Source organism: Mustela nivalis (genome assembly GCF_964662115.1).
Source record: "Mustela nivalis genome assembly, chromosome: 13".
NCBI classification, from domain to species: Eukaryota; Metazoa; Chordata; class Mammalia; order Carnivora; family Mustelidae; genus Mustela; species Mustela nivalis.
Window position 1 is genome coordinate 46,204,887 of NC_139032.1, and position 20,699 is coordinate 46,225,585.

At 39.4% G+C, this 20,699-nt stretch overlaps 1 protein-coding gene across 8 annotated transcripts in view; it reads left to right on the plus strand.

Moving 5' to 3' along the window:
• Window positions 1–20,699, plus strand: part of FOCAD (focadhesin) — a 296,022-nt gene that overhangs the window by 183,752 nt on the left and 91,571 nt on the right. For 6 of the 8 annotated variants that reach the window (XR_014301954.1, XM_082695369.1, XM_082695372.1 and 3 more), the window contains 5 exons: window positions 2,439–2,489; window positions 3,277–3,360; window positions 10,259–10,397; window positions 14,729–14,914; window positions 18,237–18,358. Coding sequence is in view for 6 of the 8 variants with exons in the window: in XM_082695369.1 (XP_082551495.1) it covers window positions 2,439–2,489; window positions 3,277–3,360; window positions 10,259–10,397; window positions 14,729–14,914; window positions 18,237–18,358 (582 nt within the window). In the remaining 2 variants the exon portion in view is untranslated. Of the gene's footprint in view, window positions 1–2,438; window positions 2,490–3,276; window positions 3,361–10,258; window positions 10,398–14,728; window positions 15,068–15,301; window positions 16,880–18,236; window positions 18,359–20,699 lie in introns of those variants that run through there. The other 2 variants (XR_014301953.1, XM_082695374.1) reach the window with 2 other exon arrangements.

The window sequence follows — 20,699 nt, forward strand, 5'->3', positions numbered from 1 at the left end:
TCCCTCCATGTGTGTATTTAAACAAAGCATTCTCTGTTAACTGCTTAGAGTTTGGATGTTATTTTCCCCCCAAATTTCTAAGGTCATTGTTTTCCCCAGTTACCTCAGGGTCTTGTGTTTGCCTAACATGGAGTCCAGCCTCTCTATACCTAACCAGGCAGGCCTTTTAGAATCTGGCCTCGCTCTGTGGTTCTGCCTCCTTCCCTCCAGGAAAACTAAACCGCTTGGAATGTGTTTTTTCTACCTCTAAACTTTTCTGTTTCTTTTCCTCTGTGTATTTCTTCTTTCTGCCAGAATTGCTTTTTTTTTTTTTTTAAATCCCTAGTTTTAAAATCTATTTTAGAGAATAAATAATTGGTTTAATTCATCCCTATTTTTGCAAACTTTTGTGCAAGCGGGGGTCTATTGCTATAGGCTTGACATTTTTTTTTTTTATATCTGTACTGTCTTAAGAATACTTATTTCTGTTTTATAATACAGGTATATGTATATGTACCTTCTAAACTATAGGCTTGTGGCAAATAGATAGCATGTTTCAATTCGTGTATTTTCTGAATGGCTTTGCTAAGTGCTTGTACATCCATTCATTGACTCAGAATATATTTCGTAAAACTGTCCTAGGCTTTAGAAATACTAACACATAATAGATATTCTTAAGAGCCTATTATATTCCCAGCACTCTTCTCATTACATTGTACTATTTTGTTCTAGTATCTCATAGGAAGGTATTATTTTCATTTTAGAGCTAAGGAGTCTGAGGTTTTGAGAGGTACATCCATTCATTAAATATTTATTGAGTACCTACTACATGCCAGATAAGGAGCCTGAATATCATTGTAGTTTCTAAACAAAGGCTGGTGTCTAAGTCCAGGACATTTAGCTCCATAGCCTCTGTTTTCCCATTACACCGTATTGTCAGTCCTTGCCTCCAGAAGCTCAAAAGGTGGCAGAAGAGTTGCACATAAGCAATAATAATTTCAATAATATTTTTTTAAAAATATTTTATTTATTTATTTGACAGACAGAGATCACAAGTAGGCAGAGAGGCAGGCAGAGAGAGAGAGGATGAAGCAGGCTCCCTGCTGAGCAGAGAGCCCAATGCGGGGCTCGATCCCAGGACCCTGGTATCACAACCTGAGCTGAAAGCAGAGGCTTTAACCCACTGAGCCACCCAGGTGTGCCCTGTGATTTCAATAGTATTTGATGAGTACACTTAATCAGAGGGGTATGAGAGTATGGTGGTAGAAGTGACAAGGATTCTAAAAGGAGTCAAATGAAACCTTACTTAGTTGGTGCTATTAGATTGGGTTCTTTTTTTTTTTTTTTTTAAGATTTTATTTATTTAATCGGCAGACAGAGATCACAAGTAGGCAGAGAGGTAGGTGGGGGATAGGGGGGAGGAAGTAGGCTCCCTGCCGAGCAGAGAACCTGATATGGGGCTCGATCTCAGGACCCTGGGATCATGACCTGAGCTGAAGGCAGAGGCTTTAACCCACTGAGCCACCCAGGTGCCCCTAGACTAGTTTCTTAAAGAATTTAAAAAAATGTTGCGTCTCACTGAAGTCTTAGAAATAAGAGTACACAAATTCAAGCAGGTATAGGAGAGCCTTCTATGACTGAGAAGGGCAAGAAGTTAGATGTGATTGAAATGAAGACTACTTTGAGCCAATGTTGGAAGATAAGTGGCTTTTTAAGCTCATTACTTATTAAGTATCTGTCATTTGAGGAACTGGGCTTTATGCCCTTTATTTTTCTGGGCTTTATGGTCCAGGCTTTTGAAATGCAAAAGACAGTCACTGTTCTAAAATGTGTAAATCTAGTAGGGAGTTAACCACATGCACTTATAATCATACTGGATGCTAGAGTGTGCCATGGGCCGTATGGCCAGTTGGTGAAGGGAGAATTCTTTCCTGGGTAGAGGATCAGAAACAGTGGCACAAAAGAGGGGAGTGAAATTTGTACTAGATAGGACTTGAGAGGTCAGCCAAAAAATGGTTAGGTTTCTTTTCTCTCTCTCTCTTTCTTTCTTTCTAAAAGATATTTATTTATTTGACTCACACAGCGATCACAAGTAGGCAGAGAGGCAGGCAGAGAGAGAGGGGGAAGCAGGCTCCCTGCTGAGCAGAGAGTCTGATGTGGGGCTCAATCCCAGGACCCTGGGATCATGACCCAAGCTGAAGGCAGAGCCTTTAACCCACTGAGCCACCCAGGCGCCCGGGTTTCTAAATTTAATAATATTAGCATACTGTGTTTAAGATGTCCATGTATTTCCATGATGCATCTCTTTCTATTTTCATATCATGAATGATGGCTAAATATAGATTAAGTCAATCACTAGTGGTATAATTTTGAGTTAATTTTCACTGTTTTCTACTTTGGATTGTTCCCAGTTTTGTCTTCATCTTAGCAATTTATTGTGATGTTTATTGATTTTTCAGAATTTTAAAGTTCAAGTCCTCAGCTTCCTCTGGACCCACACTCAAAACAAGGTACTATCACAAGGGTGTCAGTGAAACAGAACTAAGTTGAGAAAGAACTGTGAAATAAGACTCTAGGAGTAAGAAATAGAACTAACTTGAAATGATGGCTTTGTGATCTTTAAAGAATTAGGACGTTAATGAGTTTAGGTTTTAGAAATTCTTCTCAGATTATGGTGATTAGTTCATTTTGGTCATGAAGTGCACTTTATTACTTTGTTACTTTGTGAGGCTGACAGATGTGAAGAGAGACTGCTGTTGTTGTCTCATTTTATTTTTAGAAGGCCCTTCCCCTTTCCTACTTTGCCCCTCCCCTACCAACGAGCACATCAAGCTAACAGAAAGTTCAGTACTTTTCTTTAGATATGGTTTCCAATGAAGGAGGACAGAGAAGAGGGTGTCTGTCAGTGATACTAGACTCAAGAGTGTATGAGCTGAGATTCCCAAGGGCTAATTTTCCTGGTTAGTAGCTAGAGAATCAGAGCCTAATTCCAACCTAGCAGACTCCGTTTCCTCATAGTACTTTCAGTCAACCCTACTATGTCATGGGGACCTGGTGATTTTGAGTTACGTTCTGTTTAACGTCCAAACTAGGATAAAAATTGAGTGCTTCTGATTTCCCTACCCACTATGGTTTTCTGTTTTTAGTTGTGACACAGTAAGCAAGACCTGAGTATCATTTGCAAAGCACTGACTCTGGAACTTCGAGGTTGGTGCAGGATGGATTGTCTTCCTTCTTCCAGAGTTGATGTGTAATGTCTGTTGTTTCTTTTGTTTGTCTTACTGATACCCCATCTAGGACCCAGTTGTAGCCAATGCTGCGTATAAATCTCTGTCACACTTCAGTGCGGGAGAGCACACCATTCTTCATCTGCCTGAAGAGGTAGGCCTTTCTGCTTTCTCGCTCCGTTTTATAACTCCATTCGTATCTCCTCTCTTAGAAGGTTTTTGCCCGATGGATGTAATTCTAAATATGTGGTCTATAAGAGATAAGAACTTGTATTTATTGCTTGTTTTGTTTTTGTTTTTGTTTTTTAAAGATTTTATTTATTTGAGAGAGAGACAGTGAGAGAGAGCATGAGAGGGGAGAGGGTCAGAGGGAGCAGACTCCCCGTGGAGCAGGGAGCCCAATGTGGGCCTCCATCCCAGGACTCTGGGATCATGACCTGAGCTGAAGGCAGTCGCTTAACCAACTGAGCCACCCAGGTGCTCTATTTATTGCGTGTTTAGCCTGTAAAAGACCACAGCGGTCTTCGACCTCACAGATAATGAATTTAAATCTCATTGAGGCCAATGTGAACCACCTGTGGTGCCCCCGAAATCTCTGCAGGTGACTGGGTATAGGACTGCATGCCTGGGCCCCCAGCTTATTGTTCCAGAACATCTGTGTCCCCATAGCAACTGTTTTGCCCAGTTGGTGTTCCATCTCGGACTTTAAATCCAAGCATGGCCTGCATCCGCTAAGGTTTGTGCAACCTGGGCAGCCAAAGATCCTTATTTCTGGTACAAAATTGAGATGCCACATCAAAACAAACAAACAAACAAAAAAACCCACAAAACTTAGTTTAGTGTGAAAAGCCCCAGGGAGCTAGATGAGGAAAGTATCACTCTTTTGGGGTTAACGCGTTATGTGACACTGCCTTGGCTTTTAGACTAAAAACATACAGCCTTTTCTAATATCTCCTGAACATAGCCGGCTTTAAATTATTCAGTTATGTTAAGGAGCTAAGTGTATATTTCACATTTCGTATTGCTGTTAATTAAAATGCAGAGAAATGTTTATCAAGTGTCTCTAGAGTTTAAGGCAGGCCTTGTGTTAAGAGAAGTTATGTGAAATGTTATCCAGAGTCTGTCCTTAGGTCAAATGGCCTAAGAAGTTTTGATATAAATTTCTTGGTTCCCTAAGGCGTTAAAATGGATTGAGTTTTTCTTTGGAATTGAGTTTACGCCGAGGTTAGATGCCAGTAGGAACAAGGCAGACTTGTGTTGATTGGCTTGAATTGGAGGGACCTATAAAAGGCTCTTGTGAAACCAAATCCTAAGGCAGGATTTCCCATGTTGAGGATGCAAACATAGATTGGCCAGCTTGTCTTGTGGTCATCACAAATGGGAAGACTTATGGAGACTTGTTCTGTGGCTCATAAAATTAAAAAAGATGGGACCTCAGACTGAGCTATGGTGACTAGCAATACTCAAACCATCTTTAAAAAAAAAAAAAGGAAAAAGAAAAAGGGAACAAAAGCTACCTGTAAATTTTATAGGCAAATTGCCAGTAAATTGGCTACAACATCTGTAAAGATACCTTTTATTCTTATTATTTTAATGATCATTTGCTAAGTTAGATCATGGCATAATAATTACCTTTACTTTTAGCTATTATTCATGAAATATGCCAGCTGGAGTACTAGGTTTCATTAAATAACTCCCACATATTCTTGACTGTTTACTTTCTATCTCTTTACATATTGGAATGTTGATATCTGTTCCTACTTTGGCCTTCTATTCAGTTCCTGGTTGTGCGTTTTAGAGTTTATGCTCAGATAAGCGAGCATAAACTTCTGAGCATAAACTTCTGCTCAGTGAGATATTAGATACTTTCTTAATCTAATTTTTCAATATTCTCTGATCCATTGAGGATCCATAAATAGCTCTTTTATACCTTCCAACGTAAAGGGTGGTGATAGTGTTGGGTTTCTAGATATGCTTGGGTTTTTACCTTTAGAGTGTGAAGAACTATAAAGGAAATTTCTAAAATTTATCCTGGTTTTTTTTTTTTTTTTTTTTTTTGCCACTCTTCTCAGCCTTTATTTTACCCTTACCCCCGTAAGGGATTCAGCTTATTCCCCAGAGTAACAGTGGTTCACTATAGTGGATATTCTTAACTAGGTTTAAGAGGAGGAGACATAAGTGATTTAAAAGAGTTCATCTTTGACCTCCAGTTTCTGGTGTAGACAGCCCGCCTCCTCATGGAGAGTTACTGCTTCTAAGACTGCACAATGCATTCTTCTTCTTTTTACTGATGACTGAGTTTCCCTTTGCTGTTTGAATACCCAAGAACTAAAAAGTCCAAGAAAATGGTCAGTGTGTTCATATCCCAAACAAGCTCCCCAAAGCTAAGGATACAACTGAGTCAGGTCCCCACCTCCGTCTGGTAGTTGATAGTAAGGTGAAACTGAGGCTCATCTTCTCTAAAATCAAATTTTCAATGATTTGAAGGTCCCTGCCAGGTAGGGTCTTCTACAGTGTAACAACCAACGCTCTTCCTTGTTGTCAGAGATGACTCAGTCTGCACCAAGGCTCACTTACAAAACTAAAGGCTTCCTCTGGACCTTTCCCGTGAAAGTACATCCACATTCTCTCAGTTTCTGGAAACTTGTGAGATAATCTTTTAAATGAGAGTGCTGTGAATTTCAAATAGGAAGAAATTACAGAAAGATCCATTGTATCCTGATCAACATAGCTACTTTTGTAGATAACTCAGCTACTTTGTAAGTACTAGATCTCTTTACATTTACTAAAGATAGACTTCTTATTGACTGATGCATCAATTTAAGCTGTGAAACTTGTTGAAAGTTCACAGGTTGATAGAACAAAAGGTATTAGGGGAGTGGCAGACATCAGTTAGGGTTGAATGAAACATTGTAGGTAAGGCAGGATGGAAAATGTCAGTGATTAGTAGAGCTGAATAAGACACCATGTGAGTTAGGCAATTTGAATATCAAATTCATTAGCTCATATTTCTTGTCATTGGTTTGTTATTAGGAAGTTTTGTGGGATTATTAATTATAGACCCTTCATACTTGGATCAGTTTAGCAATTATTTATTGGACATACACTAAGTAGTAGACCATTTTATAATCTGGGAATGTTGAATGAATCCATATGTTTTGTTGGGTAAAGTGTCATTGTTAATCACTTGAAATATGCAAATCTAAAGTTGGTCAAAAAGTTTCAGGGAGCTTTTTTGAGGACTTGTTGATCCCAATGTTAAGAAATGGACACAGATGATTTTCTCTTTTAGTTTGTATTTTTTTGTTGTGCTCAGCTATTTATCCTTCTCTTCTGTCTTTAATGTGCCCCCAGTCGAATAAAACAGAACAAACAAAAACAAACAAAATGCAGAGAATTGTTATTCTGGTAAAACAGTCAGTAATGGATGAACCTTTAGGTGGAAGATTGATTCTCGTCTCTGACTTGGGTTCATTAAAAATATATTTAGTTGTTTAAAAATTAAACTTTTTATTTTAGAAATCTTAAGATAGATTGTGTTATTGATTTCTGGAGTTAATTTTAGATGTGAGGAATATAAAAGAATTCATTATGCATCCTGGGTTGGTATTAATATGGTATAACCTGTTTGGCTTTGATTTAAGTGAATGTCACTGCATTCATCAGAAGCTGTTTCTCTTTTTAAATAAATTTATGTGGATACTTGACGTGTTCTAAATAAAATACTGTGTTTATGCACAAACTCCTGGGTTTTCATAGGTTATACTCTAGGAAAGGTGGTTGAAAGATTATGTGGCTCAGGACCCTTAGAGGAGGCATTTTATAGGATAAGCTTTCCAATATTCAATTTGAAGCTGACTCTAAAAGTAATTAATCATTTTATATTTTGCTCTCCACTTAAGTTTTTTCAACACAGCTTAGCTATAATTGGAAGGGTGTATTTGTGTGTGTGCCTGTGTGAGAATTATGTACGTGGTTTTCTGGATGTTTTAGTAGCTAATGTAATCTACCAAAATGTTAAAATTTTACAGGTGTTTTTATGTGACTTCTTTTGATTTTTTTCTAAGTTATATGTATATTCCTCTTACTCAGTCATTACACACAAAGCAAGGGAAAAGCCTAGCACAGAGAAGCTGGAATAAGTACTTCTTTAAGAGGTGAGCAGAGAAAGGGAAAGGTAATGAAACCAAAGTCCCAACAGTAAGTGCTAATACGTTCAGGAGAATTAACTCGCCTTTGAAGACACAAATCATACTATTATAAGTCGGCAGACTATATCAGCTATTCTGAAATTACAGTACATCTGTAGTTTCTTTGTTAAAATATATGCATATGTGAGATGCAGACATATGCTCTTTTCCACTGGCAGATAAATTAATATAGGCATCCAGTTATGTGAATGTAAAATTAGACAACATAAGATAGATGAGTGGATCGTTATTTTTTATTTCCAACCTAGTAGGTCTTTCTTTAGTGTTTCTAAGAAATATTGCTGGCTTGGGTGTTATGACTCATTTTAAGTAATTTAGTTTGACCGAACAGAAAGACTGGTAGGCTAGAATATGTGTAAAAATAATCTTATCCCTTTTACATTAAATAATTCTGGAATCGGAAGCATTTGGTCATTTGCCATAGTTCCTCCAGTTAAGATCCCTCCGAAGGTGGTGATAGCTTCCGGCTTCTGCCACCCCCTCCTCCTGTTTCCTCTACCACCTCCTCTTTATAACACGCCTCCCTTCCCCCTTCCTGCCAACCTTCCTCCTTCCCTTCTTCTGTTCTTATTCAGCGGCTTTATTGAGCTATAATTCTCATTCCATTTAATTCACCCATTTAAAGTGTACAATTCAGTGAGTTTTTGGTATAGTCAAAGAACTGTGCAACTAATCACAGAGCAACCACAATCTAGTTGTGAAATTTTACCAGTAGTCAATCCCCATCACCCCTTTCCCCTCCTGCAGCCCTAAGCAACTGTGTCACCTATCTTCTGTCGCTAAATTTACCTAACCTGAACCTTTCCTATAATGAAATCACATAGTATGTGGTCTTTTGTGACTGGCTTCCTTCATTTAGCATAATGATTTCAAGGTGCGTTCATCTCTGGCGCATATCTGTATGCACACCTTTGACTGAATAATATTCCATTGTGTAGATAAGACCACATGTAGTTTATGTATTTATCAGATCATGGACCTTTGAGTTGCTTCCCTTTGGGGGCTATTATGAATAATGCATTCACACGCATGCAAGTTTCTGTGTGATTGTACCTTTTCATTTCTCTCAGTTGCATACCTAGGAGTGAAATTGCTGGACCATGTGGAAACTCTTGAACTTTTTGAGAAACTGCCATGCTGTTTCCCAAAGGGGCTGCACCATTTTATATTCCTACCAGCAGAGTAGGACGGTTCTGATTTCTCTATATCCTCCCCATCCTTCTGAGTTTTCCTGGTAATTTACATGTTTACCTCTGTCTTCCAACTCCCCAGATCTCCTGCCATTTGTGCATGGGGTGTACGTCAGAGCTTCCCGGCACTTTGATACGCTGGTGTGGTAGCTGCGTTACCCATGTAGTATCGGGCTGTAAACATTGTTGTCTGTTTCCCCCTGTCTGCTGTTCAAATGTTATTTTCAGTTTGTACTATGATGTATAAAAAGGAAGTAAGGCAGACAGACCCAGGACCACCTCCTTTTATGAATCATCGTAGGCAGCTGGGACTGGTTAAGATTTCTAAGATAACTCCCGATGGAACAAAACCTGGCCAATTCAAAGTATGGGCACAGGCAAGAGGCACTTTGAAAATCCCTGCTTGTGAGAGCTGAAAGGGTTGCAAATGCACCCAAGTTTCTCCAGGAACCAGTGACACCCACAAGTGCTGTCATGCCCTATGCAGAGCACACATTATTGTTATCTCTGTAATTATGGCTGGCTCTGTCCTCTGAGAATTAGGTACTCAATATTGAATCAGAATTAAATTGTGTCTTGGAAAGTGCTAGGGTAGTCAGGTTGCTTTTATTCCTTCACTAGTGAAGAGAACACTAGTTATGGTTGAAAGGCTTCATTGGAGTTGAGGTTATTATACTTAAGAGAAGCATTTCCTCTCTGTTTTCTTTTATCCCCCTGCAAGAATCCTGACTCAGTGCAGTTCCTAAATGGAACAGTGCTTTGGGGACCTATGAAGAAGGCAGTCTGCAGGAATTGTTAATTATTTCTAAAAATAACTCCGGGAGACAGGCTAATGGTAATGACTGGGTTCTGGCACTTTATGGTTATAGCAACCACTTTTATATATTTTGATTTCCTCCCCTAATGCTTAATTATCTCCATGTGGGCATTATGATGGTGTGTCATTGAAAGTATTAAAAATTTAATTAATTGCTTGACAGTTACATCTTATAGAAACTACAATGGTGGTAATCTTTTTAAATTTTTAAATTTTTGGTTCAAACGAACCTAACTAATCACAGAGCAACCACAAAATCTTCAAATTGCAAATTAGACACCATAAAGTATAGCTACCAATTACAGATTTTAGTGTTTTTATATTCTCTAGCAACAAACTGCCGAGTCTAAGGAAAACTCAGCTAAAGCATTCTGTCCTTTCCTGATCCCTACTATATATGCTACTGGAAGATTTTAAGCTTTGCCATAGAGATATGGCTAGAATGACAAGTTAAAAAGGAAGTATTCCGACAAGGCAAATATTTAATTACAAACCATAGAAGTTCAATATATTGAATGTGTCAGTGTTTGCATTTTATAGTCAAATGGCGTAAAATTTTATTAGTGTTCTATAATAATCATTGCTTACGCTGGCTTACGGTAATTTTCTTAGTATATTATCATTAGTTCCTTACATGGATCTGGGCTTGTAGCTGCTAAGATTGAGTTTACCATTCAGTTAATCTGAAAATGAATAGGTAATTTAAAATTAAATTTTAATGGTCTTTTGACATTACAATGCAATGAGTCTAGCTCAGTTTTTAAATCTTGACATAAAAAGGACAAAGAAAGGATTTTACATTATGTTTTCCTATTGCCCCCTCTGTCATTTCAGATAAGACCAGAAATCCCTACTCCCGATGAGCTAGATGAAGACGAAGATGACGAGGGTGGCGAAAAAGATGTGGATCTTTCTATTCCTGGCTCTTGCTATCTCAGACTGTTGTCACTTACTGCTCCTTTGGTTTTACCAGGTGACTCCTGTTCAGTGGCATGGCAGCTAGCATTTTTCAGGGATTTTACCTGTCTGATTGTGTTTCTTTTGTGATGTACACATATGATAGCTCACTTTAATTACAGCCCACTTTCTATCTGAAAGGCACAACATATCCATCTGTTGTGGAGGTACTGCTTCAGTTAGGAATGGTGTTCAGAACACACTGAAAAGCGTTAGAGTCGAAGAAAATTGAACCAGAAAACTAGTTTAAACAACCATTTTCAGTGAGAAATTAAAATTCATTTCCAAAGCTATATTCTACCAGACAAATTTGCAATGGGACTTCAAGTCACTGGCTCCAATAATGGTTCTTTATCCTACAAGCTAAATGAAAGGATGGTTAGAATCTTCAGAGATTTACGGGGTGCTTTCATTATGAATTTATTCTTTCTTTAGAATTATTCCAAAGATGGTATCAATATTTGAGAGCTGCAAATTGATGGTTTAAAAAATGGATTAAATTGTATGATCATTCCGTTTTGATAAAAAGCTTACAGGACCTTGACATTTTAAAAAATTATTCTAATTATATCTAATTATTCTAATTCAGTCTTAGCTAACATTTTGCCGAGCATGCGTTTATTACCTTGTTCAGCCCCAATCCTACCTTAATTGTACATGGACGTAGAAAGTCTGTTTCTGAAAATTAAGGTCAGTACACTTAAGAAGTGTCATCTGGTCAATCATAGTGTCAATATCCTATACCAGGGGACATTTTTCCCTTGGTTTCACCCCACATGGAGATTTTCTGAGGAATTAAGGCAAATATATATTATCCATTTCTAGACAAAGCTCGTGTCCCAAATTCCTGCCTCCTTTCATTAGAGAAAACGAGGCAGCATAGACCAAGAGCGCAGCCTTCCGTTTCTCTTGATGTCCAGAACAAGCCTTAACGGTGTGTTCCCTGGTCCTCTATCTTCTGTTTTTACCCACTCCCGGAAGGCGCTTCAGAGTCTGGGACCCCTTTGGCGTTTTAATAGTCAGTCCCAGGAAGGAAATAGCTTTGTTATCCGAAGTTTCTCCTGTAACCCAAAATCGCCTTAGAGGTAAAAGTTCTTTTGGGCTTTTTAAATAGTGACGTGGGGCCTTCCCTCCAGTCTTCTTGTATTGGAAAAAGGAGAAGGTGTGGCCAAGGTGAGCTGTTGCTTCCCTCCTTTTAGGATGTGGTAGCCATTAGCCTGTTCTACATCATTTGTTCTTGATGGTTGCAAAAGCTTTTCCGTGAGAAAGAAGGGGAGGATTTGAGTTCAGCAACTGTATCTGTTTGAGAAAATTCAGTCATTAGACTCTGGTGGGGGTGCTGTTCATGCTGGCTGTGTCTGGCACACTCACCGCGGGCAAAGGTCTTTATTTTTCCGTGCCTTGCTTTCCCTGCAGTTACTGGACTACTCAAAAAAGAACCAGGGGCAGGTGCCAGCCCTAGGACTGTGGACCTTAAAAGGTACAGGGTAGCTAGTATAAGATCTCTAGTTGTAGCAGCCAGAAAACCCAACTGCACTGTCAGTGAATCCTGGTCCTTTTCTTCTCCTCTTTCCTTTCAAGTAAACACAAAAGCAGCTGCAGTGTGAGTCCAGTAATTTGCATTATGTTAAATGGGGATGTTACTGGTATTTATTTTTTGTTTTGACACAATTTTAGGATTCAAAGATGTTGTGAATACACTTTAGAGGGCTCCTGTATACTGTCACCCAGCTGCCAGCAGCTCACATAGTTCATTATTCAAACCAGGAAATTCACATTGATACAAAGCAGGTAACTGAAGTATAAACCTATGAGGATTTCCCCAGTTGTTGCTTTTTCCATACAGTGTATACACTTTTTGGTTTAACTTTTTTTTTTTTTTTTTGCTTGGCATAGTGTCTCTGATATTTATCCCAACACTGGCCTGTCTCGATTCTTCTTAATCGCTGAATAATATCCCACTGTAGTAGGCACCAGTCTGTCTACACACTTGCTAAAGGACGTTGGGGTTGTTTAAAAAATTTGTGTCTAACACTCTGTTTTGCAGATTTTCCACTCTTTCAAGTTCTCACGTGGTCACCTGGAGGGTCCGGGCAAGGCCCCGACAGGGTGGAAAGATTCCTGGTGGCTGGCTTAGTGGTTGGGGAAGAGGGCGCTGTATGATCACTTACACTCATGGTATCATCCCCTCATTTAGACTGTTTTCGGGGCTGGAGTTAATTTGAGAAACCTTAGTTCTCTGAAGAGCTTGACACATTCCCGAGTTAGCGTGTGCACAGTGTGTACTTATCTCCTGACTCGTGCAAGCTTTTGCCAAAATAGGACCCCTTCGGAGAAAGCATGAAATGACCTTCTCTCGCCATAGCTCCTCTGTCCTCACAAACATGATTCTTTGCTACATTCTGGGAAGTTTGTGCTGAAACTTCACGTGAAGCAGTCACCCATGTGCGTCCGTATCGGATACAGTTGGATGCTACTCATTTCTTTCATTTAGACCATGTATTCATCAGGGTCTTGACAGAAAAGGCACATTGTGACGGAGTCCGTGAGCGTTTACAGCAGGGACTCTTGGCAGTTGTGCGGTCAGGGCCGCAGGACATTCCCAAGCAGTGGTGCTTTAACCCGGAGTGGTTAGCGCCCCTCCGCCTGAAGCGGTAAGGGAAGGGAGATAGCGGTTTGGAGACTGAGGGAGAGCATCCTGTTACAGTGCTGCCGAAGGGGAGCCAAGGCCTGCAGAAGAGGGGTGCAGGCAACTTGTAGCCATCCCGCGGGAGGCTGGCTGGGAATTCATGCCCTGACCTCATTCTGTTTCCATCCTCTGACCTCCTGCGAGTGTCTCCCATTGGATAAAAGCCAACTAGAAGCCCAAGGACAAGGGAGCCTGATTATTCTTCCAGGTCATGGAGCAGGGTTGAGAGGGTGGAGGTGGGGGTCGGGAGGGGTAAATAGAAAATGTCCCACATAGGTGTTCTCTGGACTTTGAATGGAGAAGCGTGGTCGCATCTGGGAAGGTTCTATACAGGAAAGACAGAACTGGGCGTGTAATAGAGGCTCCAGGGCACACTTGCTGCCTTTAATGTAATCATGGTCATTTAAAGCAGACTTTTTAGTGTATTAAGAATGAAATTCCAGTCTCAGGAGGCAGACCCTTCTTTTTTGTTCCTATGAGAGGCACATGCAGTGGTTTTCTTTTTTTGTTTTCCACACATTTTTTAAGGTTTCATGTTTCTGTTGTTTTTGTTTCTGCATTGGCAACCTCTAGTGGTCCTTAGAAAAATAACACTTGATAGAACCTCTAGTCTTCTCAAGAATTTTGTTTGGGTATCCTATTGTCTTCTGAGCCCATATTTGTGTTGATAATAACTAGAAACTTTAAGCAATAAAATTTGGGGCTTAACTAGGATCACAAACAAAGAAATCATGAACTAATATTTTGGTTTTTTAAATAATTGTCCTGATATTGCTACAGAATGATGGAGAGTTGTAAAGGACCTCTCTGATAATACCTAACTGACAAGAAGGAACTGGTCCCATGGAAATCTGAGACTAGCGTGTTCCACTAGTGGGAGGAATAGGATGTACAGTGGCTCAGACTTCGATATGAGCTTTGTGTTATTGCAAAATAGAAACAAAGGCCATGTGGCAGTACGCCCTTAACACTTAGCTGGCAAGGAGGGTGCTTGGAAAAGATGAGGTCAATGGGAGAGTCAAGGGCTGGGTCATATAAAGCCTTGATCATTGTCAGAAGTGTTAATGCTATTCCATGTATGGTGAAAAAAAAAATCACTGGACAATGTCTGGGAAGGGAAATCAGATTCTGGCTTCTGGGCAGAGGATAGTTTGTAGGGATGGTCATGAAGAGAAGACACCAAGAAGCTAGTTTTATTTAAATTTGTCCAGATGAGGAACAGAGAAGATAATAACTGGCCAAGTAGCAGTGAAAATAAAGAGAAATGCATGGGTCCAGGATATATTTTTAAAGATAGATTTAGAAGGACTTGTTAATGGATTACATGTGAGAAGTATGAGAAAGAGAGGAATTAGAATATCTAAGTTTTTCAGCTTGAGTAACTGGGTGCCATGTTCTAATTTGGGAAGACTAAGAAAGGGATGATGTCCAAGAGCTCCCTGCTTACTTTGTGAAGTTTGGTTTGAAATAGAGCTGTGTGTGTGTGTAAGTGTGTCTATATACACACTTATACTACACTTACACTTTATGTATAAGTATATATATATCTATATATAAGTATATATACATACACACACACATATGTGAGTTAACAATGAATGGTTGTCTCCTAACAGACTGTATTTACTCTACTTTTGATCTCCTTTCATCTCTTTCAGCCTTAGAGGAATTTTTTACATCTCTTGTGAAGCAGGAAATGGTAAATATGCCCCGTGGAGTCTATCACTCTGCATTAAAAGGAGGTCCCCGGTCCGACCAAGGAAAAACTGTAGCAGGGATCCCCAATTTTATATTGAAGATGTATGAGACCAATAAGCAGCCAGGTTTGAAACCTGGCCTTGCAGGTAAGTACAGCACATGGTATCAAAGTACAAGTTCTGAGCCTAAGGATTGCACTTCCTCTTCCAAGCTGGGTGTGATAGGTCATGGCAGAGCGCACCTGTTGCTAACATTTTGACACACCAGGACAAATGACAAAAAAAGACCGTATTTTAAAGGCACCAGAGAGGGGCACCTGGGTGGCTCAGTGGGTTAAGCCCCTGCCTTCGGCTCAGGTCATGATCTCAGGGTTCTGGGATCGAGCCCCGCATCGGGCTCTCTGCTCAGCCTGGAGACTGCTTCCTCCTCTCTCTCTACCTGCCTCTCTGCTTACTTGTGATCTCTGTCAAATAAATAAATGAAATCTTTAAAAAAAATAATAAATAAATAAATAAATAAATAAATAAATAAAGGCACCAGAAAAGTGTAGAAGCAAAGACAGGTAGACTAAAACTACAGCATGAGGAGAAAGAATACTTTAGAAGTGTGCCCCTGCTGCCCCATGGGAGACAGTCACTGATTTTGGTTGTATGCTAGGACCGGGGCTTGGCCCAAGAAGAGGTCTGTTGCAGTATATAGAGAAACCAGTGGAGCTTTTATTTATTTATTTTTTAAAGATTTTTCTTTATTTATTCCTGAGAGAGAGAGAGGGGGGCAGAGGCAGAGGGAGAAGCAGACTCCGCACTGAGCAGGGACCCCGATACGGGACTCAATCCCAGGACCCTGGAATCATGACCTGAGCCACAGGCAGACATTTAACCATCTGAGCCAGCCAGGTGCCCTAACCAGTGGAGCTTTTAGTGGTTCCATGGACCTAGAGTGATGTGATGGCTCATTTTCTATGTCACTTTGACTGGGCTAAGTGATACTCAGGTAGCTGGTGAAAAATTACTTGTGGATGTCTTTGAGGGTGTTTCCAGAAGAAGTTAGCATTTGAATGAGTAGACTGAGGAAAGAAAGTCACCCTCACCAGTGTGGATGGGCAACAACATCCAATTCACTGATGGCCTGACCAGAATGGGCAGCTAGAAGAAGAGTGAATTTACTCTTTCCTTAGCCAGGACATCCATCTCCTCTGAATTACATCCATATCCTACTGAATTACACCAGCACTCTTTCTGGACTTCCACCTTGCAGACAGCAAGATCATGGGACTTCTTATCCTCCATAATCATGGGAGCCAATTCCTATAATAAAGCTCCCCATTTAGAGAGAGAGGGAGAGGTTGGGGGAGAGATTGAAATTGAGATTCTGGTTCTCTGAAGACTCTGATGAACAGAAGTGAGAAACCAGAGTTTTCTCAAAAGCTAGCTGATAAATTTTGAGTTTGCCCTGAAAGTTACAGAACTAGGCTGGAGCTTATGAGAGGCGGTGCAGTCTCCAGCCTCTCTGTGTGCAGGAAACAAAGAAGAGCTAGGACAATGGGCCTGAAAACAAAGCCCAGGAGTAGCCAGGAATTGATACTGAAGAGCTATGCCTCTTTTCACCTGGGAGCACTTACTTATTCTGGCCTCAGCTGGAGACTGAATTTCAGGCTTGACCTTTACTAGAGGCTGGTACAGGAGGCAGAGAAACCCACAGAGATCTTGTCATTCATGGGGTGTCTGAGCAGTGGAACCAGGGACTTGTGGAACCTCAGACACATAGCCTATTTCTCCCTATTTGTCAAATTTTGAAGGTTTATGGGATGGGAGGTTAAAGAGATAAAATGAAATCCTCAGAGGACCCATCTGAGTCTCTCTTAAGCTTTCCGTATTGAGGAGACCAATTAGGCTGTCAGATGAAAATCTTGGGGGAGGCATGCCCTAGGAACAGGGTTGAACCAGAGGTAGACTGAGAATTACCAAAGCTATAATCAAGCCTAACCCAGTTCAGTCTCTGATTCAATTTAAATGATCATTCCTTTATTCTATGTACCTGAAAGAAGGCAGCTGAAACTCCTCTCTGAGTTAAAAAAAAAAAAAAAAAAAAGAAAAGAAAAGAAAAAAAAATCATTTAGATTTTCTGTGTTTTCTTTGTATACTGTCCAGGATTCAATGAAAAGGTATTGGATGTATGAAAAAGGAAAAGCTTTAAAATGAAGGGGACATTTCAGGGAGATAAAGAAGTCATTCCATTAAGAAAATATCACAGTACCAGTGTACACAAAATAGCATCATTTTTAAACTATATGAAAACCATTCACAAAACTAAAAAAATGGACAAACCTTCCAGAAGGGAGGTGGGTGGGGCCTGGGTAAAAAGGTGATGGGGATTAAGGAATACACCTGTTGTGATGAGTGCCAGGTGTTGTATGGAAGTTTTGAATCCCTGTGTTGTACACCTGAAACTAATATTATACTCTTTGTTAACTAACTGGAATTTAAATTTTTAAAAATGGGCAAACCTATAATAATAGTGGGAAACTTTAAAATAATTTTTATTTATTAATTTTTGAGGGGGATAGAGTGAGCACAAGCTCAAGGAGAAGGAGAGGTAGAGGGAGAAGCAGGCTCCTCTCTGAGTGGGAAGCCGGACACGGGATTCGATCCTAGGATCCTGGGATCATGACCTGATCTGAAGGCAGATGCTTAACTGACTGAGCCACCCAGGCATCTCTAAAAAATGTTTTAAAGTGGGATACCTAGGCGGCTTAGTTGATGAGATCAATATAATCTTGATACTGAGAACAAGAAGGGAATATTATAAAGCAGTCTTTTCTATTACACATAGTTGTAAAAATACCACCACAATACATTAGAAAATTGAATTTAGCAATAAAGCTAATACAAGTGAGGTTAATTTAATGTCTGAAAATCAGTATAATTAAGTGCTTTAATAGAAAAAGGCATAACAATCTTTAGATAATCTCGGTAGATGCAGAAAAAGCCTTTGAAAAATTTTGTTCATTTACAAATGAATAAGGCTCATAAATAACTGATAATTTGAATACGGTAACTGCTAATTTCTTAAATCTATTTTTTCTTTCCATAGATACCAGTAGTCAAAAATCATAATTTGCTTAGCAAATTAATTTCTAATCTCTACCCAAGGGCACCTGGGTAGTTCAGTTGGTTAAACATCTGTCTTTGGCTCAGGTCATGATCCCAGAGTCCTGGGATGGAGCCTTGAATCAATCTCCTGCTCAGCGGGAAGCCTGCTTCTCCCTCTCCCACGCCCCCTGCTTGTGTTCCCTCTCTCCCTGTTTCTCTCACTCTTTGTCAAGTGGGTAAGTAAAATATTTAAATAAATAAAAAAATAAAATCTCTCTGTCCAGATTGATTGAATATGGATTCCTGAGACTCTTGGAATCTAATTAAGTTTTTCCATAAGACATGTTTTTATAAGTTGTTTCCCCCCTCCCCTCAGGTGGTATGTTATTTTGTTACGATGTTTCAACCTATCAGAGTAAAGATGGCAAACCTTTGAATCGACTGATGGCCAGTAGGGGGCGAAGTTTCAAACAGACCTCACTCGCTCTGGTCCATGAGGTAGGTGCCTCCCCGTACTGTGTAACAGGTTCTTCTTGCTTGTATATATTGAGGGGTTCCCCCTCTTCAGTTTATGGGCATGAAATTTAGTGTGTATTTTTTCAAAGATTTTACTTATTTATTTGAGAACGAGAAAAAGATACCAAGAGAGGGCATGAGCGGGGTGAGGGGTTGCAGGGAAAAGCAGAAGCAACCTCCCCCCTAAAGGGCAAGCCTGACGCAGGGCTCGATCTTATCACCCTGGGATGACGACCCGAAGGCAGACGCTTAACAGACTGAGCCACCCAGACGCCCCTGTACGTTGCTTTTAAAGGAAACCAAAAAAGTTGACCCAGTTGAATACTAAAATATTTGGATGTATTTCTGAAAGAAAGTGGCACACTTCTTCCATTGCCCAGCCTTATTATTATGGAGTGGTATGTAGTAATTTGGTTTATTTCATCATTGTTTAACGTGTATTGTTCACTATAAGTACCAACTTATTGTTTAAAGAAATAATCTTGCCCATTCCTTGATTTGAATCCTTTGCAAGTATGTAGGGCACTAGTGTATATATTTTGTGAATGTCGGGAATTAACAGTAAATAAAAGTGTTTAAGGAAAAAAAAAAAACCTTTGGTTTTAGTGTTTATTCTGTTTTTCCTTTAGGCTACCCTTTTCAAATAAAGTTAGGTGATGCCACGAGATGATTTGTATAAAGTCTGATCATACCAGATTATAGCAACACCAGAGGGAAGAGAGAAGCTGGAGAGCATGTGGGAAGTGTGTTCTTTGGTATTACTGTTAAGCACTTGATGACTTATTGTGGTGAATTTAAACTAAAATAAGTGAATAACAAAGTGTCATAGCAAAGAGATTTATTTTATATAATTTAGACATGATAGGTTATATACCACTTGTAAATGAAGATAGGAATTTTAAAATGTTTAACAATTTGATGTTAACTTAGAGCTAAGACAGTATGTTTGTACTAAATCTCATTTTGGTGTGTAATTTATAAATCTTGGCATCAGTCTTTTGGCTGGACTATATGCTGTATCTTCCCAGTTGCCACCAGTAGCATATCCAGTTTTTAGAGGGTTGTCTTTATTCGGTGCCACCCATGCTCTTTCATGTATTTAATTAGAGTTGAAATTATGCAAATATTTGGTTCAAAGCCTTTTTTGTCTAATTCAGTGTCTTTGCTTAACTAAGGAGGGACTAACGATCTGGGAGGAAGAGCGGTTTAATTTCATGAAAAAGAGAACACAGTTTCTAGATCTGTTTTCCTTTACATCTTTATACTTGCTATGGACAAGGGAGAGATTTGGTACCTTTTTGTGTTTTTTAGCTGTGCACCTAGGAGATTGAAGGATACTTAATCACATACTTAAAGTGTTAAGTAATAATGGAAAGCTGATTTTAAAAGTCACCATCAGAAGAGAAACAAGAAAAAGTGTTAATATGAGGAGTAGCAGAAGGCAGTCTAATAAATTTCAGCATATGGCATCAGAATTTATTAAGTGTGCCTTGGATATGAACAATGTATTTGGGTTAAGGTACTTGTTGCTTGTGTTGTAGAATGCCTAGAAAATTTCAAAGAGACGAAAAAATGATTCTTTTAGGAGTCATTTAGAAGATATTTTGGATAGAATTTTGTCAAATCTATGGTAGGATTTTAGTTTGGATTCATCTTGCTGTAATTCATTTAAAAAAAAAGAGGCAGAGGGATGCCTGGGTGGCTCAGTTGGTTAAGCAGCTGCCTTCTGCTCGGGTCATGATCCCAGCATCCTGGGATCGAGTCCCACATGGGGCTCCTTGCTCAGCAGGGAGCCTGCTTCTCCCTCTGCCTCTGCCTGCCATTCTGTCTGCCTGTGCTCGCTCTCGCTCCCTCTCTCTCTCTGACAAATAAATAAAATCTTTTAAAAAAAGAGGCAGAGATAGTGAACGAATCATACAGTTTCTCAAACTAGGTGACACAAATAATACGAATTTTAAGATCTGGTTAGAATAATAATTGCAATGATAATAGCTAATAACCAGCTCAGGTATTTTAAAACTTGCGCACGTGCTCTCTCTCTCTCTATTTATTGAATATTGAATATATATTAAATATATATTGAATATATATTCATTGAATATATATTGAAATATATATTATTTATTGAAAATTTATTGAATATTGAATACATATATTGAATATTGAAAAAAACATATCTATACTCACTTAATCTCTAACACTGTGAGGCTGGTACTGCTAATGTGTCTGAGATCACAGAGCTCGTAAGTACAGAAGCCTGGAAACTGAACCCAGGCAGTGTGATTCAGGATGATCCTTGAATTACTCTATACCATACCAAGTT